Here is a 27,027-nt window from a genome sequence, read left to right on the forward strand (position 1 = left end):
ACCAACAAACCACCAGCTCATCCCACGAGGAAATCGGTCGGAAGTCCCAGAAAAAAATTTACTAGGTGGTTTTGATTTTTCTGCTGAAAAAAACATTTCTAACGTAAACTGTGAAAATTCTGCTAAGGTTACTCTCAGAACTAAACAAGGTCGCTCTTCTGAAAGGGAGGTACAAAGTGACACGGCCGTGGATAAATCGGAACGTCCGAAAAGTTTTCATGAACTGCTTGCAAACTTTGAACAAGACGAGAATCGGCGTCACATGTTGAGAAATCTGAGAAAGTGTGCTTCTGTAGACGCTGTTGCCATGGAAACCGTTGTGAAGAAAGCCTACCAATCAGAGCCGTATCACTCGGAGCCTGATTTGAGGCTAAACAATCTCAGAATTCCCAGCCAAGAAGGTAGAGTGATTCTTAATATTGAAGTTAAGGTTAAGTGCTAAGTATTTATGAATATTTATATACATTCAGTTTGGGGATCATTTGTACGAATTATCTTATTTTATTGTCATGTTCCTCTCCTTTAGATATATATGTATTATGAAATAGTAGGCGTTTGATTTGTGATAAATTATAATTATTTTATTATAATTGTTTGAACACATTTTTATCCATCATTCAAAAAAATAGTGATAGTTTTACACATATGTATATATTTATATAGCCTACAGATGATACTGCTCACCTCGGAAAGCAAGCACCTTTATATAAAGGGCACTTGTTATAACTGTGTAACGTGTATATAAGAAACACATGGTATAGGGTAATGACCATCTGTTAATAAGAAATACTTGTATAACAACCACCTGTCTACATAGAACACTCCCGTCTATTAGAAACACCTTGTATAACAACCACCTGTCTACATAGAACACTCCCGTCTATTAGAAACACCTTGTATAGCAAACATATGTCTATAAAGAAAACCTATAATAATCATCTGTCTTTAGAGTACATCTTGTATAACAACCACCTGTTTATAAAGACAATTTTGTATAACAACCACCTGTCTTTGGAGGACATCTGATATAACAACCACCTGTTTATAAAGAACATCTGGTATAACAACCATCTGTTTATAAGGAACATCTTGTATAACAACCACCTGTTTATAAAGACAATCTTGTATAACAACCACCTGTTTATAAAGAACATCTGGTATAACAACCACCTGTTTATAAGGAACATCTTGTATAACAACCACCTGTTTATAAAGACAGTCTTCTATAACAACCACCTGTTTATAAAGAACATCTGGTATAACAACCACCTGTTTATAAAGAACATCTTGAATAACAACCACCTGTTTATAAAGAATATCTGGTATAACAAAACCTGTTTATAAAGAACATCTGGTATAATAATCACCCGTTTAAAAAGAACATCTTGTATAACAACCGCCTCTCTTTAAAGAACACCTTGATAATATGTAACAACTGCCTGTCTAACAAACATTTTTAACAACAACCCAACAGGAAATTGTCAATTGTCCTTTCTATGCACAAAAGGGTACATTTTAAATATTTTACCTCTGTATAAAGGACACCTGCTGATAAAGGTTCAACTGTGTGTTAAAACAGTGTCAGAGGGACCATACATAAAGAATATATGCTAAAACAAACTTGACTTTTGCACCCCCACCACTGTTCTATCCTTACCCCTGTTCCACCCTCACCCCTGTTCTACCCTCGCCCCTGTCCATTCAGTGTATGCAAGCATACCTCTCAGCTATTCCCCCACCTCCTTACTATGATGGAATATTTATATGTGAAGTTTGTTTCTTTCATATACTGAGCTCACAGCACTGTTTATCCATGGACCCATGGGGCGGGATCTAGTTCGGGTGGTAGAGTGTTCATCATCTGGTGCTTGTGATGAAGGATCGAAACCCCTAAGTGGACCCCTTTTCTGATTGGGTGTGGTATTTTATATCTTATATATATATACCCATATATATATATATTGGTATATCAAGACCCTATGATAATGGGGAAAATGTAGTGGTTTCCTAAAACTCTGGTGGCCAAACAAAGTATATGATATATTTTTCATATGAAAGTTGCTAGTTACTTGGTATAGGCCTCAAATAGTAAATACCCTAGCAAATACATGTAGTGTAAATGTAGATGTGATAAATCTGAAAACTCTGGTGGCCAAACAAAGTTATAGTGAGGTATTTTTCAATAATGAAAGTTGCTAGTTCCTTGGTATAGGCCTCAAATAGTAAATATCCTAGCAAATACATGTAGTGTAAAATTAGATGTGATAAATCGATATCAGTGTTATCACAAAATAATAATATACACAGACCAATAACGAGTTTAAGACATGAAAAAAAGAAAGTTGATTTATTAATCATCGGCTATTGGATGTCAAACATATGGTCATTTTGACACAGTCGTAGAGAGGAAACCCGCTACATTTTTCCATTATTGGCAAAGGATCTTTTATATGCACCATCCCATAGACAGGATAGCACATACCATGGCCTTTGATATACCAGTCATGGTGCATTGGCTGGAATGAGAAATAACCCAATGGGACCACTAACGGGGATCGATCCTATACCGACTGCGCATCAGGCTTGCGCTTTACCACTGGGCTATGTGTTGCCCCTTTAAGACATGAGAACATCTACCTTCACTGCTACCAACCCCCCCCCCCCCCCCCCCCTTGGAACAGTGATGATCTGTGGACTTCATCCCCTCCCCCCCCTTCCCTCCCCTCCCCTCCTCCTCCCCGTCCCTCTCCCCCTCCCTCCATGCATACATACTTTGTGTATGGTCCCTACCAGTAAATTGCTACTCATTATTTTAATGTCATTTAACCAATTACATTATTAGGTACACTTACTGTTGCGTGTATTATGTTATATGAATGATTTATTTCAGTTGTGCAGTCATGGAGACATAAATAAGTGGTAATTTATTCTAGTATGCAGGGAATAATTTGTTCAATTTTTTTTATTTTTTTCGAATGAGTAACATTCGCAAGGCTTAAAAATGTGAATAACAATGTTATGTGATGCACCTGTGTATAATACAGCCGGTATTGAACAAGTTATTCCCTGGGATGTGTTATTGCTTCATAGAGTCACTTGATCAGTCTAGTTAGAAACAGCCTAACCCTTCACTTACATCGACTTACTCAAAATAAATTAATTATACTTTTAAAGACAGGGGCAGATCCAGAGGGGTGGTGGGAGGAGGGTTGGGCATACAGCTTCTCTTGTTTTCCAATAGTATAAAATGTAGAAAAAGTTATTTTTTGGAGTAAAAAATTCAAAATTTTATGTTATGTCATACTTTAAATAAATCCTCACCTCCACCCTCACCCAAATTGTGTTTCAGATTGAGATATATTCAGCATATTTAAAAACATTTTCACAACTTCCCTTTCACGGGACATTACCGTATTTTTCGGCCTATAAGTGGTAGAAAGTAAAGTAAAGTTTGTTTTATTTAACGACGCCACTAGAGCACATTGATTTTTTATCTTATCATCGGCTATTGGACGTCAAACATATGGTCATTCTGACACTGTTTTTTTTTAGAGGAAACCTGCTATCGTCACATAGGCTACTCTTTTACGACAGGCAGCAAGGGATCTTTTATTTGCACTTCCCACAGGCACAAACCATGGCCTTTGTTGAACCAGTTATGGATCACTGGTCAGTGGAAGTGGTTTACACCTACCCATTGAGCCTTGCGGAGCACTCACTCAGGATTTGGAGTCAGTATCTGGATTAAAAATCCCATGCCTCGACTGGGATCCGAACCCAGTACCTACTAGCCTGTAGACTGATGGCCTAACCACGACACCACCGAGGCCGGTATAAGTGGTAGAAAGTAATTTTTTCATGAAACAGTATTCCTACTTTAAAACCCCTGGAGCTTCTTACCAAATACTTGTGTACTTGCATCTTATACGAGATCCGCAAGCATTTCATGGGCAGGAGACATTCATTTTTAAACCTTTCTTTCTCCTACCCCACCCCAACCATGAGGAATTTATTCTTTAAATGCCCCCCAAATTGAAAATGTTATGGAATGGGTTACTCTACTATAGGAATGTATATCTTCTCTGTCGCACCCCCTCTTGTGTCTCGTGTGAGTTTGGTCCCCCCCCCCCTTGAAGACAGCTGGATCTGTTGCTGCAAATAGTTGTGACAAATATTGACAGGTGTTGTATACACCTACAATGTACATGTTATTGTTATTGTTAACTGTACGTGTTTTACGTCTTAGATGTAAGATATCTTCTTTTAATTTTTAAATAGATGAGTGAAAAACTATGATAACAAACAAATTAAACTCTTCTTCTTCTTTTTTTAAGTACATGTGTGTTTTTACATCATTATTTGGGAAATTTGTCAAAAGTAAAATGATTGATTTAAAATAATTTTAAATAATATAAAATCTGAATGCTATGTTGTTTCTGATTGGATATTGTTATGTAGCTTTTGATTGGTTACAATTTCAAATGCTATTACATAGTTTCTGATTGGATCACAGATACTGGTGTTTAATGTAGTTTAGGTATTTGGGGAGGAGACTAAGTCTGTTTCAGCATATTCTTTTATTATTTTTGTTAATTTTTTAATTTTTCAATTTTTCACTTTATTTCATACAAAATATATATACATGTATTAAATATGCTGGTAAAAGCAAAAACAATTTTAAAATTAAATCTTTTTACTTAATTTTGTACTAAAACTTACAGCAATTTTGATTTAAATAATATAATAACACACTTAATACTAAAGCAGTTTTAATAACATAACAAATTTATAACATTGTTGCAACTGCAGACCACTTTTGTGTTGTTTTGTGCCAGTTTGGTTTTCAGCATGGGTGTGTTTTGTTTTGGCTCGTTTTATGATTAATTTTTAATAGTTGCAATTAATGCAGTTTTGTGTTAATTAGTACTAATGTGTCAGGAAACTGAATCATTCACAGAATTATTAATTTTTATTTTGCAAACTCGTTAAAAAAAAAAAAAAAATTCATCTATCAAGGATTAAGATGGTAGCCATTATTTGTTCTAAGAAATTTAAGCATTTAAGCATTCAAGCATTCAAGCATTTAATGCTTTATTAGTTTTCACATTACAATAATTGCATAAGTATATCAAGTTTATTCTTAATTTATATAATATTTCCACACTTGCCTTTTTTGACACCAAATTTCCAATGTGTATTTTTGTGCTGGGGTGTCGTTAAACATTCATTCATTCACATTACAATACTGGTACAAACTTTTTTTTTATTCATCAATCAATGATTAATATGGCAGACAGATTTGTAGAAAATTAGTATAGATCCATGACTTAAATAATGGTTGAAATTATTAAACTCTGCCAAAGTATACCAAAATTAATTTATGCTACCTCGTTTTGTTATGTTATAGAATACCCTTCATGTATTTTTTAAAATTCGATTCTCATGCCTATATCCAAAACATGTTTTAGCACATTGTCCTGTGCAACAGAATAATATGCAAATAACCGATATCTGCTATAAACCAATATGCAATTAAGTGAATTCGACTGTATTTCATGTCTTGGTTGTTGGTCCAAGACAGTGAGCTAGTGATTAGTTGTAAGTAGTTCGTGAGAGAGAAGTCGTGTAATGGTCTTCAGTTTTCTCCTTGAGCCAGTGGGAAGTGGTACCATGACTAGAACCCAGTACGTATCGGCCTTAAGGCCAGTGGTTGAACCACTATTTCATCATTTCAGTATTTTACACCACTACACAGATTTATTACCTTTTTTTTTTTTTCTTTTTTCTTGTTTGCTTTACATTATTTTAAGACACCGAAATGACACTTACAATACATGTTTTGTTGTCACCCAATAAGCCCTTAACCATATGTCCGACCCCATATAATCGTAAATAAAATGTGTTGAGTGTGTCGTTAAATAAAACATTCCTTCCTTATCACCCAATAATGACAAAATACGGACAAATGATGTTTTAAAACATAGAACTATAAGACTCCCGTTAATGTGCCAATATCCATCCTGGACATAAGTTCTGATATAATGCTTTATCATTTAAACATCCTTATCAACTTTTCATATTCATGTTACAAATTAGTCAAAATATTTTATGATTTTGTTTGAGCTGCACAAGTCAATGCATGAAGTGTATTATAATTGTAATAGTAAGGCTGTTAGATAATTATATAAATAACAACTAAATAATACAGAATCAGTATGCATAAATGATAATTATTATACTAACATGAAAAATTAACCAGTATACAGTTCGCAAACCAACAATGAAGTCAGCTAGCCATGGGTGGTTGGCTAGGTGGTTTCTAGCCTGTATAACGGATTGACTGTGTAGCTGTTGTAACCAGACTAACGTGTAACTGTTGATGGCCAAATCAACAGTTCAGTGTCCTTGGTGATTACCACAGTGCCTGTATATTCAACTGTGGTAATTACACCCTCTGAGGAATCAACTATGGGGTTGTAGTTGATTTTACTGACTGATATTTACACTTTGAGGAATCAACTATGGGGTTACACTTTGAAGAATCAACTATGGGGCTGTAGTTGATTTTACTGACTCACATTTACACTGAGGAATCAACTATGGGCTGTAGTTGATTTTACTGACTGATATTTACACTTTGAGGAATCAACTATGGGGTTGTAGTTGATTTTACTGACTGATATTTACACTCTGAGGAATCAACTATGGAGTTGTAGTTGATTTTACTGACTGATATTTACACTTTGAGGAATCAACTATGGGGTTATCCTTGATTTTACTAACCGATATTTACACTCTGAGGAATCAACTATGGAGTTGTAGTTGATTTTACTGACTGATATTTACACTTTGAGGAATCAACTATGGGCTGTAGTTGCTTTTACTGACTGATATTTACACTTTGAGGAATCAACTGTGGAGCTGTAGTTGATTTTACTGACTGATATTTACACTTTGAAGAATCAACTATGGGGCTATAGTTGATTTTACTGACTGATATTTACACTTTGAGGAATCAACTATGGGGTTGTAGTTGATTTTACTGACTTATATTTACACTCTGAGGAATCAACTATGGGGCTGTAGTTGATTTTACTGACTGATATTTACACTCTGAGGAATCAACTATGGGGTTGTCCTTGATTTTACTAATTGATATTTACACTTTGAGGAATCAACTATGGAGTTGTAGTTGATTTTACTGACTGATATTTACACTTTGAGGAATCAACTATGGGGTTGTCCTTGATTTTACTAACTGATATTTACACTTTGAGGAATCAACTATGGAGTTGTAGTTGATTTTACTGACTGATATTTACACTTTGAGGAATCAACTATGGAGCTGTAGTTGATTTTACTGACTGATATTTACTCTTTGAGGAATCAACTATGGGGCTGTAGTTGATTTTACTAACTGATATTTACACTCTGAGGAATCAACTATGGGGCTGTAGTTGATTTTACTGACTGATATTTACACTTTGAGGAATCAACTATGGGCTGTAGTTGATTTTACTGACTGATATTTACTCTTTGAGGAATCAACTATGGGGTTGTAGTTGATTTTACTGACTGATATTTACACTTTGAAGAATCAACTATGAGGTGTAGTTGATTTTACTGACTGATATTTACACTGAGGAATCAACTATGAGGTTGTAGTTGATTTTACTGACTGATATTTACACTTTGAGGAATCAACTATGGAGCTGTAGTTGATTTTACTGACTGATATTTACACTTTGAGGAATCAACTATGAGGTTGTAGTTGATTTTACTGACTAATATTTACACTTTGAGGAATCAACTATGGGGTTGTAGTTGATTTTACTGACTGATATTTACACTGAGGAATCAACTATGGGGCTGTAGTTGATTTTACTGACTGATATTTACATTGAGGAATCAACTATGGGGCAAGTTGACTGGCTGAAACCAACTATGGGTTGTAGTTGACTTTACTGTGAAATCAACTTTGGATTGTTGTTGACTTTACTGTTAGGTTTGTACTGTATATATGAAAAATGTTGTACATGATGTTAATTACTAATATAATGTAAAAGCATGATTTAATGCCTTATGTTTTCACTGTAATCTTAAGTAGCTTACAAATGTCTGGTATAAAGCTAGATTAAGGAAAATGAACATTCTTCAGATTTTAGCAGTATGCAAAAACTGATGAAAAGATCAAAGAGATCACATTCTTGCAAAGTTTTCCAGATATTTTATCCATGGACCTTTTTAATCTTTAATTAAGAACTAGCCCAGTTTCATCTCCCAGCATATTAACGTTAAAAACATGTCTTTTTACAAGAATTTTACAGCACAGTAATATGGAATTTAAAAACACAATAATATCAAAGAATTTTGAAGCACCGTAATATCAAAGAATTTAAAAGCACCATAATATCAAAGAATTTTGAAGCACAATAATATCCAAAAAAAATTAAGCACCGTAATATCAAAGAATTTTGAAGCACCGTTATATCAAAGAATTTGGAAGCACAATAATATCAAAGAATTTGGAAGCACCATAATATCAAAGAATTTGGAAGCACCATAATATCAAAGAATTTGGAAGCACAATAATACCATCTTATGTCATGTCATAGGGTTTTATGTGCACATTCAGAACAAGCTGTTGTAGTGCATGCCTGTCCTTGGCAAATAATATCAAAGTTATTAAACTTTAAAGGACTAAGACGGAGACAGAAATTGTGAAGAAAGAAGAAACCAGCATGTGTGACGTGTTTTCTAACCGCATGTCTGCTGCACCACTGTTTGGAATTTCTCTTTACAGGTGTGTTTGTTTGTTCTCACTATTCTCACACTCATTATCTTATATACCTGTATACAGGTGTGTTCTTAAACTCATTATCATATAATATATCATATAATATATATATATATATACCTGTATTCAGGTGTGTTCTCACACTCGTTATATCATAGATACCTGTATTCAGGTGTTTTCTTAAACGCATTACTTTATATACACCTGTATACAGGTATTTTCTCAAATTCATTACTTTATACATACCTGTGTACAGGTATGTTTTAACCTTTATCACATTACTTAACATATTTTATATACACCTGTGAGAAGGTGTATGTTTTTTTTTACATTTCTCTTGTTCACTGTTGTATATAATATTCACCTGTATACAGGTATGTATTGGTTTCTCTTTTCTTTTTCTTGTTTTGTTTTGAACCTTTCTTACATATTTCATTGTTTAATTCTATTTTAACATTTCTCCTAGTATTTAATTTATCATGTTCATTATTTAATTTTGTTCATGCATTACTCACATTATTTAATTTTGTTCATGCATTTCTCACATTATTTAATTTTGTTCATGCATTTCTCACATTATTTAATTTTGTTCATGCATTACTCACTTTATTTAATTTTGTTCATGCATTTCTCACTTTATTTAATTTTGTTCATGCATTACTCACTTTATTTAATTTTTTATTTCATATTCATCTCCTCTTTTTTTTTTTTTTTTTTTTACAGTGCTATTCACATTTTTCACATTATTTCATCTTTTTTTTATGTTTTTACATTTATTTTATTTTCAACTTAGCCTGACCTCAACAAATGGCATCCCCCCCCCCCCCCCACCCACACACACACCCTTCAGAGCAGTCTACTAACAAAGGAGGGAAATGCGATTTGTTGAGGTCAGGCTAAGAATTCATAAAAGAGAAAACAATCTAAGTTTCTACATTTAAACATATCTGTGTAAATACTAAGTGTCAGCTGTCAGAGGCAGATCTAAGGGGGGGGGGGCAGAGGCCCGGACCCCCCTAAATTTTGCGATAGTTATAATTTTATTATATATTAATTTTTAAATTTTTTTTACAATCCCTCTCCAAACCTCCCCCAAAGTTCCCTTCACATACCACCTCATGTCACTGCATGGGGCCCCCCCTAAATGGATTTTCTGGATGCGCCACTGGCTGTAACCATTCATAGTCGAAACAAAATCAGGCATTTAAATCTTTCAGATTTTATTTTATTGTTAAATCTCAGAAGCCAGGACACACTTGTTCAAAGCATAGTTACACATTAATCCTGGGTTTGTCTGATATTTTCTTTTTAATTATTGTTGCACTAATACAATAAAACTGATTTGATTATATAGAGGATAGTCCCAGAGTGCCTTGTGATATCATAATTTATCAGCACTTGTTGATAAAAGTATGAAACCCAAGGCTTGTGGGTTAAATGTCACTATAGTTGGCAGTGTAAGACTATAGCAGAACGACCCATGATAGACATGGGTATTTTTCCCATTCCAACTAGTGCCTCCCCTCCCTTCCACAACTGGTATATCAGAGGCCATGGTATGTGCTGAACTGACCATAGAAAAGTGCATGTAAACGTTCCCTTGCTGTTTTATTGGTTGGAATAGCCTATCAGGTAGAAATGGGTTTTTTTTCTTTCCAGACTAAGTTGCTTGATTAAGAAATCTCGTGATCAAGACTAAGTTGCTTGATTAAGAAATCTCGTGATCAAGACTAAGTTGCTTGATTAAGAAATCTCATGATCAAGACTAAGTTGCTTGATTAAGAAATCTCATGATCAAGACTAAGTTGCTTGATTAAGAAATCTCATGATCAAGACTAAGTTGCTTGATTAAAAAATCTCATGATCAAGGGGCGGGATGGAGCCCAGTGGTAAAGCGCTCCCTTGATGCACGGTCGGTTTGGGATCGATCCCCGTCAGTGGGCCCATTGGGCTATTTCTCGTTCCAGTCAGTGCACCACGACTGGTATATCAAAGGCTGTGGTATGTGTTATCCTGTCTGTGGGATGGTGCATATAAAAGATCCCTTGCTGCTAATCGGAAATAGTAGCCCATGAAGTGCCGACAGCGGATTTCCTCTCTCTATATATGTGTGGTCCTTAACCATATGTCCGACGCCATGTAACCATAATTAAAATATGTTGAGTGTGTCGTTAAATAAAACATTTCCTTCCTTCTTCGTGATCAATGTTTTCATGTCCTGTAGGTACAGTTTTTTTTATTTTCATAACCACTATCGGAGCCAGTTTATCCTAGTAGCACATGCAACATGTGCAACGGGCCCTGCGCATCAGGGGGCCCCACGGTGATGTGTACATTTATTTTTCCCAGGTAATTTTTCTCCTCTCCCTGAGGGGGTTGCAAAATATATTTCCTGGGAAGAGGGCCCTGCTGTTATTTGTGCAGATAGTTTTCCGTAAAGGTGATGCTAAACTTTTGTACAAGTGTATACAGGTTAGCTTATACCAGCAGAAGGGCAGTACTTAGTGGGGACAATTAACAAGTTTCAGTTTAAAAGTGTCATTAGAAAAGAACATATTTTACTGTGCCTTGATTTGTTTTTACAGCCCCTCCCCCTTAATTTAATCTAGGTATGGTCCTGAACTGGTTGTCATGGTTTCCTGATACTGACCTACATTCAGTATAATAATACAAATATAAGTATAAGTCACTGAGATCGACAAAAGACTACTTTAAATATTTTTGTAGTTAAAAAAAAAAAAAATGTACAATGTACAAAAAGTTATTTTGCATATTAAATTAATTTACACAAATAAGGCAAAGACATTAAGAATTTTAACACATATAATTTTAGAATAAACTTCTTTTTTTTCTTTCTTTCTTTGTTTTACAGTTAAAATCCCTCAAAAGTTATTAGTTAACATTTTATATGGAAGTAGAAAGTCTTTTCAATTCTATTTCTAGTTGAAGTTAATTTTCAAGTACATCATATACTTTAATAAAATATAAATTATTTCTAAATTTTAATTACCTATGTATGATTTTTAATTTAATATTCATAGCACTTTTTGTTTGACATTTGATTTCATAAGTCTTCCACTGTCGTCTATTTTGCATGGTCTTTGAATCAGTTTTGTTTGAGTTCTCTCCCATATTTTATTGAGTTCTCTCCCTTGATTCTGTGTTCTATTTTCCTCCTTTATTTCTCTTTGCAGCACAAAGACTTCTTGGTTCTTTTTCACCTGGTTTGGTTTGTTTATCGTGATGCATTCAGTAGCCGTTTCTCAAGAATTAAAGTTTGCAGTCAGTTTATGAGGACGAAGATTTTTCACAATGATTTTCGTAACGACTGATTTCAAACAGAAAGACAGTGAACACACACAATGAGTGAACTCTTGTGTAATTTTGATTACGAAGATACATTTTTAAAAATAATAATAAACTGGTTTACAGTTGGTTTAAATGGAGGATATTTATATATACAGTGTTACTCAGAGGGCTTAGACTTCTGACCATTACAACAATTGTACATGCCATAGTCTATGTTTTTTTCTTTGTTTTTTTAATTGTAATTTCCTCCAAAATGGTTCACTTAAAAAGTTTTAAAGTTTGCTTTGTTTAACGACATCACTAAAGCATGCTGATTTATTTATCATCAACTATTAGATGTCAAAATCCCTGTCATGGCGAAGTCAGAGGTTGTGCCCACGACAGGCATGCTTGAACAGTTCTCTGATGGAAGCATGTCAGAAATTACCCACACAGATGTCAAACATTTGGTAATTCTGACTTATGGTCTTCAAGAGGAAACACGCTACCTTTTCCCATTAGTAGCAAGCTAGAGATCTTTTATATGCACCATCCCTCGGATAGGACAGCACATACCATGGGCTTTAATATATCAGTCGTGGTGCACCGGCTGGAACGAGATTGATCCTAGGCCGATTGTGCATCAAGCGAATGTTTTACCACTAGCTGGGCCTCGCCCCTGGTTTACTCAAAAGGAGAAAGAAAGAAAGAAATGTTTTATTTGATGACGCGATCAATACATTTTTATTTACGGTTATATGGCATTAGACATATGGTTAAGGAACGCACAAACAGTTGAGAGAGAAAACCCGCAGTCGCCACTTCATGGGCTATTCTTTTTGATTAGCAGCAATGATTATTTTATATGCACCATCCCACAGACAGGATAACACATATCACGGCCTTTGATATACCAGTCGTGGTGCACTGGTTGGAGCGAGAAATAGCCCAATGGGCCCACCGATGGGAATCGATCCTATTCCGTCCGCGCATCGAGCGAGCACTGTACCACTGGGCTACGTCTTGTCCACACTCAAAATGAGAGCCATCCGAGTGACCATTTAATTTTCATAGCTGGATGCACTATTTGTACAAGCATGGCACAGACAAACAGGGTACTAAACAAATTATTGGTTAATACATGTATAATAATCATAAGCAAGTTTACACACTGCACCTACACAAGTAGGATCCTAGTTTTACGTAATAAATATAAATTGTTCATGCATTCAACTAAGAATATATTCCAGTCAAGGTTATTACACTTAAAATATATTTGAGAACTATAACTTTGACAGTGGAGTAACATTTTATAAATGTTTAAAATACATGTTCACTGATGATACAAATACATATGTGTTCTTTGGTGGTACATTCAGGCACATAACAAAAGGTGGGATGTACCCCAGTGGTAATGTGCCTGCTTGGTCAATTCCTGTCTGTGGGCCCACTGGGCTATTTCTTGTTTCAGCCCGTGCATTATGACTGGCATACAGTGAATTATGACTGGCATACAGTGAATTATGACTGGCATACAGTGAATTATGACTGGCATACAGTGAATTATGACTGGCATATCAAAGGCCATGGTATGTGCTATCCTGTCTGTGGGATAGTGCATATCAGGGCTTCTAGATTATGGTAGCCCCACTCTCATGGCTAGTGATATTCAATGTTGGGCTAGTAAATAACTACAATTGCCATGCCCGATGGCTAGTGAAAAAAGGAAGTTGTCAAATGCTGTATTTAAGTTTATTTAGTAAATATGGATATCCTAGGCTCTCCCCAAATCTAAAGTGTTTTTAAGCTCTATCTCCCTCTTTAGGTGACATATCTGACTATTACTATGAGTAAAATTGAATTTACTTAAAAGTAGGGCTAGTGAATTTTCAATCATGGCAAGTAAATTTTTAAAATCACTGATCCCATGGCTAGTGGATTTTATACAAATTCTATTAGCCCTGCATATAAAAGATCCTTTGCTATATATAATGAAACAAATGTAGCAGGTTTCCTCTCTTAGACCATAATATATTTGATCAAAGTTACAAAATGTTTGACATCCAATAACCGATGATTACCATAATAAATCAATGTGCTCTAGTGGCAGTGGCGTAGTGTGGGCGGGGCCACCGGGGCGGTTGCCCTGGGTGCAAAATTCTGGACTGGTGGAAGGGACTCGGGGAGCGCTAACAGTTCACTGGTTAGGGGGTGCAATACGTGCCTACTACGCCACTGTCTAGTGGTGTTATTAAACAAAACAAACTTTAACTCAAACACATAACAGTGCATCTTCCAAAGATAATGGGTTCAGATTTTGGTTAAATAGACACCACTGTGTCTTGTTTAAAAATTAAATTGTATTTGCGTAATGGATATTTAATGAGAAATATGCTGGAATGGTCAGAAGTCTTTCGGATACATGAATTTTGCTATGATAAGCTGTTACTTTAAGTACCGGTATCTCAGTTTAGGAAAGTCAAAATGGTAATATAGTTTTCTTGGTGATTTCAAATTTAATATGGTCACAGAAAGAAATTATCACTGTTGTGAGACCTTCAAAAGTCTGCTGCCGATTTAAGTGGGGAAAAAAAAAGTTTCACAATGACCATCTGATTTTGTGTCATTTAAATTTAAATTTAAAACAATTACAAAATCAATGACATATCTTACTTTGTGAATCATTGGTCATTAAAATTAAAAACAAATTGTTCTTGCAATGCAGATGCCATTGTCTGTGGTTTGGATTCGTTATGACACATTCAGATTTTAAATATGTTGAATATTTTTTGTGATAGGTAGTTAGTGTTATTATTTAATATTGAAAATTTAGTAATGTAGTGATTTTTGTTCCAAGATTTTAAATTAATATAAAAATAGATGTTATTTATTAACTATTATTTTGGTTTTACATATACTTTTAACAGCTTGAGAGTATGTGAAATTTTATATCTCCAGTTAGAGATAGAAATTTTGATGTAAAATTTATAAACTTATGTAGCTGATCTTAATTTGAATTCTATTAAATTCTAGCTTTAATTTGTATGAAACCACTAAAACTGATTAACAAAGTCCTGTCATACATAATCTTTTGCTAATAATCAAGAATTACTAAAATTTAACAAGCTAGTGTGGTCAAATCTGACCTAATTTTGAAATGTGTTAAAAATTAATACATTGTACTTGTTTGTTATCATATTGTTTTACTTTTAAGTGTATACATGTAGACTATTTGTCATGAGTACTTTTAAGACAGAAAATATCAACCAAGACTTTAAATCTTATTTGTATTTGTCAAAACAAATATATATACTGACGGCCAAAAGAAAGTTTACATAAATAAAATTTGAATAATTAAGATATCACAAGACACGAGGGAGGTATTTTTTTTATCATCCATTATCATTCTTTTCATTTGCGACAATTGTAAACAATGTCAATAATGTGGGTTGAATGTCAGCGGTAGACTCGTTAACTAGCAGAACGGCAGTGGTGTGACGTCACTAATGGTAGGTTTAGCACTGAAACAAACACAGTGACGTAACAAAACATTGTCTTGTGATTAAAATTTGACCAATCAAGATTATAAGAAGCGCTATCTCCTGCAGAGATATCGCAGGAGATATCGCAAATTATAGTGCCAGCAATATCGCCTACAAAAGCCTTTCATGGATGATAAATGTTAATCGAAAAAAAAATTAAAAAATTAATGACTTTACAAGCACTTTGCATGTATCACAAAGTGCATTATGATGTTTAGATGTTGAACTTCATAATACTTTCATATCCCATCTTACCATTTATTGGTTTTCTGTAATACATTTTCAAGCTTTGTAAATTTTCTTCTGGAAGTCAGTATACATTAACAAATAGAATTTGATATTTTCTATATTACAAAAAATGTGAATGGTGAATTTTGTGTGATTATATAAATTGTAATTTAATTGTTGTCTAGTTAAATCATTTTAATTTGAATTTTTATTGTATACTTGTATATTACACTACATAATCCCACTATTCTGTACAAAGAAACTTTCTCTTTCTTTTTTTACAAATAAAATACTCTCTTTTTTATCGGGGCAAAGTGCAACATTGAAAGGTGGTTACTTATGGAAGGTAGTATATTCATAATCATTGCTATACAGTATGTAAATATGTAGAACTGCATTTAATACATCTGCGGTTGTAATGAACTTATATATTCCATGCATGAGAAAGTAGGTGTAATAATTATATTAATTCATACACATATATATATATATACTATTAGGTATACCATGTATTTTGATTAGTTTGGTGACCACATTTTTTGGAAACTTATTGTAATATTATTAATATACACATTTCGTTATAAATTTGTATTTACATGTATGTGACTCGGTATGTATGTATGTGGATATTTTAATGTTAATAAAAGGTATATGTGTGTTCCTTTTTTTCAAAAATGACTATCAAAGTACTAGTCAAGTAGTCAGAAATAGTTTATTAAGGATCAACTAATGGAACAACTGTTGACCTTGACACCTTGACCTTGATGCGTCCTAATAGTGAAGTTTATTTAAAAGTGTACATTCATAATACAATAGTAGCTCATAGTGATGATGATGTAAATTGTGATTAACATAACATGTCGGATAATAATAATATGCATGTATATAATTATATAATCCCATAAAACAATAACCACAGCTTAATTAGCAAATTTTTGGGGTTTTTTTTACATTTTAACATTTCAATGTCTTTCAAATTTCTTTGGTGCTTTTCCATTCATTGCATACATGAACAGGTGAGGTAAGAGAAATTGAAACAAAAACTAAATGTGTTTATTAAAACTAGTTGTTATGAAGCATATTTCGAATAAACACATCCTTTATATATGCAAAAGGGCCCAGGAAGTGTATTTGAAAGTGAGTTGGGTGGGGTGGGGGGGGGGGGTGGGGGGGGCATTGTCAGTTTGATTACACAGGGATGGATATTTGAGGGCCCAAAGGAGCCTAAACCTACATGGGTGGGTCAGGGTATACTTCCCCAAAATACTATTGAATTTCAGGTGTTTAAATACAGCACTTTCAGTCAGGGTAGAGTGTTGTGGGGAGCCGGGTGGCACATGTCCCCTGTGGAGGGGGAGGCCTGTGGCACATGTCCCCTGTGGAGGGGGAGGTGGGTGGCACATGTCCCCTGTGGAGGGGGAGGCGGGTGGCACATGTCCCCTGTGGAGGGGGAGGCCTGTGGCACATGTCCCCTGTGGAGGGGGAGGTGGGTGGCACATGTCCCCTGTGGAGGGGAGGCGGGTGGCACATGTCCCCTGTGGAGGGGGAGGCAGGTGGCACATGTCCCCTGTGGAGGGGAGGTGGGTGGCACATGTCCCCTTTGGAGGGGGAGGCCTGTGGCACATGTCCCCTGTGGAGGGGGAGGCAGGTGGCACATGTCCCCTGTGGAGGGGAGGTGGGTGGCACATGTCCCCTTTGGTGGGGGAGGCCTGTGGCACATGTCCCCTGTGGAGGGGGAGGCGGGTGGCACATGTCCCATGTGGAGGGGGAGGTGGGTGGCACATGTCCCCTTTGGAGGTGGAGGCCTGTGGCACATGTCCCCTGTGGAGGGGAGGCCTGTGGCACATGTCCCCTGTGGAGGGGGAGGCCTGTGGCACATGTCGCCTGTGGAGGTGGAGGCCTGTGGCACGTCCCCTGTGGAGGGGGAGGGGGGTGGCACATGTCCCCTGTGGAGGGGGAGGCGGGTGGCACATGTCCCCTGTGGAGGGGGAGGCGGGTGGCACATGTCCCCTGTGGAGGGGAGGTGGGTGGCACATGTCCCCTGTGGAGGGGGAGGCGGGTGGCACATGTCCCATGTGGAGGGGGAGGCGGGTGGCACATGTCCCATGTGGAGGGGGAGGTGGGTGGCACATGTCCCCTGTGGAGGGGGAGGTGGGTGGCACATGTCCCCTTTGGAGGTGGAGGCCTGTAGCACATGTCCCCTGTGGAGGGGGAGGCCTGTGGCACATGTCCCCTGTGGAGGGGGAGGCGGGTGGCACATGTCCCATGTGGGGGGGGCGGGTGGCACATGTCCTCTGTGGGGGTGGCACATGTCCCATGTGGGGGGGGGGTGGCACATGTCCCCTGTGGGGGGTGGCACATATCCCATGTGGGGGGGTGGCACATGTTCCCTGTGGGGGGTGGGGTGGCACATGTCCCCTGTGAGGGGTGGGGTGGCACATGTCCCCTGTGGGGGGGTGGGTGGCACATGTCCCCTGTGGAGGGGGAGGCGGGTGGCACATGTCCCCTGGGGGGGCGGGGGGCACATGTCCCCTGTGGGGGCGGGTGGCACATGTCCCCTGTGGGGGGGGGGGGCAGGTGGCACATGTCCCCTGTGTAAAGGATATTTTGACAAAGTTATGCTTTGACCGTGGTATCTTTTCTAGGGGTAATAAAACATGTAGGTACAGAAATACACAATAAATTATTATAAAATAATTATCAAAATCATTAACTCATATAATACAGGGGTGGGATTTTCCCCTCGGATCAGCTGTTTTCCTCTCATGGAACATCTTTTTCCTCGCATTTTAATCGTCCTTTCCTCCAAAATGTGTCAGATGGCACAGATCTTAAGCTAGGATTTCAAGAATTTCCTCCAGGACCCCTCTTTTTACAGTTCACCAATTCCCACCCCTGATAATAACACTTACTAATTAGCATTGAAAACAATTTTATTCGTTAACTAATGATTTTCAGTTCATTTTTTTTCTCCATTTTTGATCTACATTGGAAACACAATTTAATCTCATCTCTAAAACCCCTTTATACCTGCATACCTGTTGTGTGATACAAATAGTATGTTATACTGCTGCCTAAGTTAATATGATATTTATTATAGCAGGTAAATTTATATATTACATCAGTTATGCCCAATTTGTTCAATAAATTCAGTAATGAGCAAGCTACTGAATGCCTTTGTAGATAAATTTGTTTTAGCCATATTAGAAATTGTTAAAAACTGTTTACATTTTATTCTGTGTAAAATGTAATTTTACCATGCTGTGTAATTCTTTGTACATTTACATGTAATAAATAAATAAAAATGTAGCACAAATTTAATACCCTCGGAGTAGTTACAAATAATTAGTGTATATTGTGTTTTGTTTTGTTTTGTTACTGTAGGTCACTCAATTAAGTGCAATATTAAGGTTAACGAGAGCTGGTGCTATAGAAACATGTATTGTGAACTGATTTGCATATTTTGATTGCTGTACTGCTGATTGGACACTCAACTGTTGTTGCTAGGCAATAAAGAATATTTTTGAAAGTTTTTTTTCTTTGTGTTGTTTTATTTTTGTTTTATTGTTGTTGTGTTGTGTTTTATGTTATTTCAATATCTCATGTTATTTCAATATTTCAATATTTCATATCGGCAGAGCATGTAGTCTGTTTGCATGAAAAGGGAACCGATGAATTGACATATAACTCGATCTATAATGAATTTTGTTAAATCTTATATTAAAAAAAAAAAAAAATGTTTTATTTAACAACGCACTCAACAGATTTCATTTACGGTTATATGGTGTCAGACATATGGTTAAGGACCACACAGATTTTGAGAGGAAACCCACTGTCGCCACTACATGGGCTACTCTTCCGATTAGCAGCAAGGGATCTTTTATTTGCGCTTCCCACAGGCAGGATAGCACAAACCATGGCCTTTGTTGAACCAGTTATGGATCACTGGTCGGTGCAAGTGGTTTACACTTACCCATTGAGCCTTGTGGAGCACTCACTCAGGGTTTGGAGTCGGTATCTGGATTACAAATCCTATGCCTCGACTGGGATCCAAACCCAGTACCTACCAGCCTGTAGACCGATGGCCTAACTAACCACTATGCCACTGAGGCTGGTAATCTTATATTAAAACCTATTTCTAAATTTTAAACCCATACCAACTCAAAATAATTTTTTTTTTACTAAACATTTCTGTGTAAATAAAAAAAGTTTCTTAACAAATTGCCATTAAGTTATATAATCTCATTGCAGTATTGCTATTGAAGTATCTATGAATTTTTATATATATTTTTTTAATATTTATAATTTTTTTAATGTGTCTTAATATGCATTATTTAAGATGTCATAGATAATGAAAACTTTTTCTTTCTTTTTTTTAAACATTTACAATTTTTAAAATATGTTTTAATATGCATTGATTAATATGTCGTAGATAATGAAACTTTTTTTTCAACATTTATAATTTTAAAAATGTGATTTAATATGTATTAATTAAGATGAACATCTCAGGATGCAACTATGAGCAGCACCAAACAAGTTATGGTAGGTGAGATATTTAATTCCACACAGTTCTTGTGCATGACTCAACTTCACTTGTATTCTCTTGTTAATACTACTTTCCGTAACTCTATACATATGTTTAAATAGGGAACAAGTCACAGGCCTGTTAACTGCTCTCTGTTTGATGTTGTTTATTGGAGGTATTCTTTTCATTAACAACAGCAGCCGGCTACACCCTGCCTTAAGAGAATATTTCCTCTTTCCTATAACAACTCATCTTCTGTGAGTCATACACTCGGATTTCCTGTCTTACAGTTAAATATATCTAATTGATTCACTACACTGCAGGTATAGACTAACCCGTCTTAAAAGTCCATTATCACATTCAGTTACAAGTTAACATCTGTGACTCATATAAACTATGGTTTCTTGTCTTACAGTTAAATATATCTAATTGATACATACACTACACAGCAGGTACTGACAAACATGTGTTAAAGGTCCATTATCACAGTTGCCAGCTATCCTCTATGACTCGTATAGACTTTGATTTCATGTTTTACAGTGAAATATATCTAACTGATACATACATTACATTGCAGATACAGACAAACCTGTGTTAAAGGTCCATTATCACGGTTTCAAGTCATCCCTCTGACTATGACTTGAATTTCTTACTTTACAGTTAAATATATCTAATTGATACATACACTACACTGCAGGTACTGACAAACATGTGTTAAAGGTCCATTATCACAGTTGCCAGCTATCCTCTATGACTCGTATAGACTTTGATTTCATGTTTTACAGTGAAATATATCTAACTGATACATACATTACATTGCAGGTACAGACAAACCTGTGTTAAAGGTCCATTATCACAGTTGCCAGCTATCCTCTATGACTCGTATAGACTTTGATTTCATGTTTTACAGTGAAATATATCTAATTGATACATACACTACATTGCAGGTACTGACAAACATGTGTTAAAGGTCCATTATCACAGTTGCCAGCTATCCTCTATGACTCGTATAGACTTTAATTTCATGTTTTACAGTGAAATATATCTAACTGATACATACATTACATTGCAGGTACTGACAAACATGTGTTAAAGGTCCATTATCACAGTTTCAAGTCATACCTCTGACTCTATGACTTGAATTTGTTACTTTACAGTTAAATATATCTAATTGATTTACTAGATTGCAGGTATAGACAAACCTGTGTTAAAGGTCCATTATCACATTCAGTTACAAGTTAATGTCTGTGACTCGTATAGACTATGATTTCTTGCTTTACAGTTAAATATATCTAATTGATTCACTACACTGCAGGTACAGACAAACCTGTGTTAAAGGTCCATTATCACGGTTTCAAGTCATCCCTCTGACTATGACTTGAATTTCTTACTTTACAGTTAAATACATGTATATCTAATTGATTCACTACACTGCAGGTACAGACAAACCTGTGTTAAAGGTCCATTATCACGGTTTCAAGTCATCCCTCTGACTCTATGACTTGAATTTCTTACTTTACAGTTAAATACATGTATATCTAATTGATTCACTACAATGCAGGTACAGACAAACCTGTGTTAAAGGTCCATTATCACGGTTTCAAGTCATCCCTCTGACTATGACTTGAATTTCTTACTTTACAGTTAAATACATGTATATCTAATTGATTCACTACACTGCAGGTACAGACAAACCTGTGTTAAAGGTCCATTATCACGGTTTCAAGTCATCCCTCTGACTATGACTTGAATTTCTTACTTTACAGTTAAATACATGTATATCTAATTGATTCACTACAATGCAGGTACAGACAAACCTGTGTTAAAGGTCCATTATCATGGTTTCAAGTCATCCCTCTGACTCTATGACTTGAATTTCTTACTTTACAGTTAAATACATGTATATCTAATTGATTCACTACAATGCAGGTACAGACAAACCTGTGTTAAAGGTCCATTATCACGGTTTCAAGTCATCCCTCTGACTATGACTTGAATTTCTTACTTTACAGTTAAATACATGTATATCTAATTGATTCACTACACTGCAGGTATAGACAAAGCTGTGTTAAAGGTCCATTATCACATTCAGTTACAAGTTAATGTCTGTGACTCATATAAACTATGATTTCCTGTCTTACAGTTAAATATATCTACTTGATTCACTACACTGCAGGTATAGACAAAGCTGTGTTAAAGGTCCATTATCACAATTGCAAGTTACAAGTTGCCAGCCTCGTTGGTATAGAGGTTAAGCCATCAGACTTGTACTGGGTTCGCATCCCGATACCGCCTCCTATAATCCAAATTGACTATTCTAGCACATCAAACAAAAGAAGCAACAACATCACTCCCTATTGTCTGTGATTTATTTGTAGGATACAGTGTTCATTGTATTGTTTATAGCTATGGTGTACAAAATGTATATGTTGATCAAAAGATTGCACATGGCAACTTTAGACACATGTTATTATTGTTGTCTGTGGTATTTCATTTGGTGGTACAGTGAAACCCCTTGTAATCAGACCCTTGGTAAAATGGAATTCTCTCAAAACCGGATGTCATTTAACAATCCCAACAAAGTCCGTCAATGCTGGTTCACACATTCATTCATCTGTTTCATCTATCACCATCTGCCTACCATTCTCATTATCTTAATATAAAAGAAAACCTTTCCAATTTCTCCCACGATTTCAGTCTGTTTCGACCCTTTCTGTCAGTTTCCTCCAATTCTATTTTCTGAGCTGTCCCACACGATCGCCTACCTGTCTCGGCTTCCTCCACGGGTGCAGTCTCTGTGTACTTCCCTGCACCCACCTGGCATCCTTATTCTCTACCACTAATAAAGCTGGTCTGACCCACGGCACTAATTAATGATTGCCGGTAGTAGGGGAGCATGGTAGGTAGTTACATGTGCCTCTTAACAATGCCAGAAGTAACTACTGAACACTCTCCAAAGTGGTCAAACTAAGCCCACAGTTAAAAGCTGATGGGGAATGGCAGGTGTGTGGCACATGTAGCCATAAGAGACAAGCACATGTTGTGGTTGGAGAGACAAGGACTGGGATGTGGAGTTGGACAGCGAAAGAAGTTGAAAGATAGGAGGAGTTGGAATTCAAAGGTGTAAAAGGAAAGGGGGCAGTGGGATAAACAAAAAAAGAAAAGAAAAAGAAAAAAAAATTCCTTTACCTCAGTACAAAAACCTGTAAATCAGATACCCCTGAATACCAGGCATTGTATGTGTTACCTGGGATGTCCAGTTTAGTGGGGTTTCACTGTTTATACCCTACAAGGACACATTCACTTTACTCTACAAGAGATTGCGGGATGTAGCCCAGAGGTAAACTACTTGATGCGCAGTCGCTTTAGGATCAATCCCCATCAGTGGGCTATTTCTCATACCAGCCAGTGCACCATGACTGGTATATCAAAGGCCGTGGTATGTGCTCTCCTGTTTGTGGGATGGTGCATATAAAGGTTCCCTTGCTACTAATAGAAAAATGTAGCGGGTTTCTTTTCTAAGACTATATGTCAAAATTACAAAATATTTGACATCCAATAGCCGATGATTAATAAATCAATGTGCTCTAGTGGTGTCGTTAAACAAAACAAACTTTACTCAGAAGAATGCGGGTAGGGAGCAGTAGAAACTTTAGAAGAAGTGGAGGGGTCAGTGATGTATTCTTTCACATTCCAATTGTGGGTTGTGGGGGTTGATGTATTATTTTCTGACTTGTGGAGCAATGCCCAGCCACCCCAAGTCCCCCCTCCCCCCCCCCCCTCCTGCCACCCATCCCTTCTGACACCTATGTGTACTTCTTAGCGTTGAGCAACAGTCAGACCACACCAGCGACCATGCACCAGACAAACTCTTTATGAATGTTTTGCCAAAAATACTATTTTTGTGAGTGTTTATGACAATGATTAACTGAACATGTGGTGGTTTGGCCTGAATAGGTGAATTTTGTTTTCCAATTAACATATAAAACCTGTTATGATGGCTCAGTTTATTGTGGTTTTTATCACTTTGTACTGGTATTGACAAGTCAAAGTGACGAAACTGTCATGCACACACCTACATGCACACGTGCACACGTGCACACACACACACACACACACACACACACACACACACACACACACACACACACACATGTATGCAAGCAAATATATCATTGACTAAAATGTACAGTGGTGTTAATGCTAAGGTGTTGTGACAATTTGGAATAGAATTAGATCAGGGTTATGGCTAGGGTCAAGGATTAGGTTAGGATAGGATTAGGTCAGGGTTATGGCTAGGGTCAAGGATTAGGTTAGGATAGGATTAGGTCAGGGCTATTATTAAGGATTAGGATAGGATTAGGTCAGGGTTAGGGCTAGGGTCAAGGATTAAGTTAGGATAGCATTAGGTCAGGGTTAGGGCTAAGGTCAAGGATTAGGTTGGGATAGGATTACGTCAGGGCTATTGTCAAGGATTAGGATATGATTAGGTCAGGGTTATGGCTAGGGTCAAGGATTAGGTTAGGATAGGATTAGGTCAGGGTTAGGGCTATGTTCAAGGATTAGGTCAGGATAGGATTAGGTCAGGGTTAGGGCTGGGGTCAAGGATTAGGTTAGGATAGGATTAGAGGTCAGGGTTAGGGCTGGGGTCAAGGATTAGGTTAGGATAGGATTATTTCAGGGTTAGGGCTGGCTTGGGTCAAGGATTAGGATAGGATAGGATTAGGTCAAGGTTAAACCTCGTCCCGGGTCGAAATTTCCACCACCTTGTGTATACTTTTTCTATCCCACATGACCGCATATGATGGAGTCTATTAGTCTTGTATGGGTTATAACGTCGTTCTGTTTAACATGAAGAGTATTAGGGTTTGGTCATATATGACATTATATTAATGCAAAGGTGGTGATTTGAGGTCATCAAACAACATTTTTAGATCCGATCTTTTCTTATTAAAACATTCATTTATAAACATGAAACATAAAGTAAAGTTTGTTTTATTTAACAATGCCACTAGAGCACATTGATTTTTTTTATCTTATCATCGCTATTGGACGTCAACCATATGGTCATTCTGACACTGTTTTTTAGAGGAAACCTGCTGTCGCCACATAGGCTACTCTTTTAGGACAGGCAGCAAGGGATCTTTTATTTGCACTTCCCACAGGCAGGATAGCACAAACCATGGCCTTTGTTGAACCAGTTATGGATCACTGCCTTCACTGGTCAGTGCAGTGGTTTACACCTACCCATTAAGCCTTACGGAGCACTCACTCAGGGTTTGGAGTCGGTATCTGGATTAAAAATCCCATGCCTCGACTGGGATCCGAACCCAGTACCTACCAGCCTGTAGACCGATGGCCTAGCCACGGCGCCACCGGGGCCGGTCAAACATAAAACATATGCAGCAAATATGATAATGCAGTTTATTTATGATAAAATGGTCAAATAAAGAAGTTATGTTTTGAGCCATCTTTGTTTGTTCATGTAAAATAATGGTTTATTTATTGAATGGATGGGAGAAAAAGACTCCATCATATGCGGTCATGTGGGATAGAAAACGTACACCCTCAGATGGATGAGAAAATAGACTCCATGATATGTGGTCGTGTGGGATAGAAAAAGTAGACCCTCAGTGGTGGAAATTTCAAACATGGAAGATGCTTCCACCACGTCAGGTGTACTTGTTTTATCCCACATAATTATGATGGAGTTTATTAATACAGTTATGTTATATACATACACACACATGTAATTACCATCTATTTGCCACATGGCTAATGGGAAATAACTCTATGTAATGTTAGCAGACGGTAAAGACAATATGATAACCGTGAGACTGGCAGAGAACCAAGTTGGCGGTCACAAGAGAGGTTACTCTAATTAGCAGTCATTTGCCACATGCTCATCAAAGGGAGGCAATGAGTGAAAGCAGACAGCAAACTTGAGGCATATAATTAATCAAAAATCTCTAATTAGGCAAACTTGATACATATAATTAATAAAAAATCTCTAATTAGAGCAATTGATGTATGGATTGTCATTGAACATGGCTGCAGATATATTCAAGGCATGATACAGACTTGTTTCAGTGGTAGGGGTGGGACGTAGCCCAGTGGTAAAGCACTCGCTTGATGTGCAGTCAGTGATGCCCATTGGGTTATTTCTTATTCCAGCCAGTGCACCATGACTGGTATATCAAAGGTCGTGGTATGTGCTATCCTGTCTGTGAGATGGTGCATATAAAAGATCCCTTGCTACTAATGGGAAAATATAGCGGGTTTCGTCTCTAAGACTACATGTCAAAATTGCCAAATGTTTGACATCCAATAGCCGATGATTGATTAATCAGTGTGCTCTAGTGGTGTCTTTAAACAAAACAAACTTTAGTTATAAATGTCTTGTTTCCTGCCCTGCATCTCCAAATGACTTGTAAAGCAAAGACCATGGTATATGCTGTCCTGTCTGTGACAAAGTGCATATAAAAGATTATTTGCTGCTAACTGAAAAATGTAATTAGTTTCCTCAAAGACTATATGTCAAATATGACCAATGTGATGAATAAATCAATGTGCTCTAGTTGTGTCAATAAACAAAACAAAATTTTTACTTTGTCATAAGATATAGCACAGCACATACCACAGTTGTT

At 36.7% G+C, this 27,027-nt stretch overlaps 1 protein-coding gene across 1 annotated transcript in view; it reads left to right on the forward strand.

Moving 5' to 3' along the window:
• The window catches only part of LOC121387743, an 89,541-nt gene extending 77,123 nt beyond the window's left edge, over window positions 1–12,418 (forward strand). Inside the window, 3 exon segments of the mRNA XM_041518944.1 lie at window positions 2–401; window positions 2,891–2,919; window positions 11,992–12,418. Of these exon segments, the coding sequence (XP_041374878.1) occupies window positions 2–401; window positions 2,891–2,916 (426 nt within the window). The 3' untranslated portion in view covers window positions 2,917–2,919; window positions 11,992–12,418.
• The last annotated feature ends 14,609 nt before the right edge of the window (window positions 12,419–27,027 follow it).

The sequence above is a fragment of the Gigantopelta aegis genome, chromosome 13 (genome assembly GCF_016097555.1).
Source record: "Gigantopelta aegis isolate Gae_Host chromosome 13, Gae_host_genome, whole genome shotgun sequence".
NCBI lineage: Eukaryota > Metazoa > Mollusca > Gastropoda > Neomphalida > Peltospiridae > Gigantopelta > Gigantopelta aegis.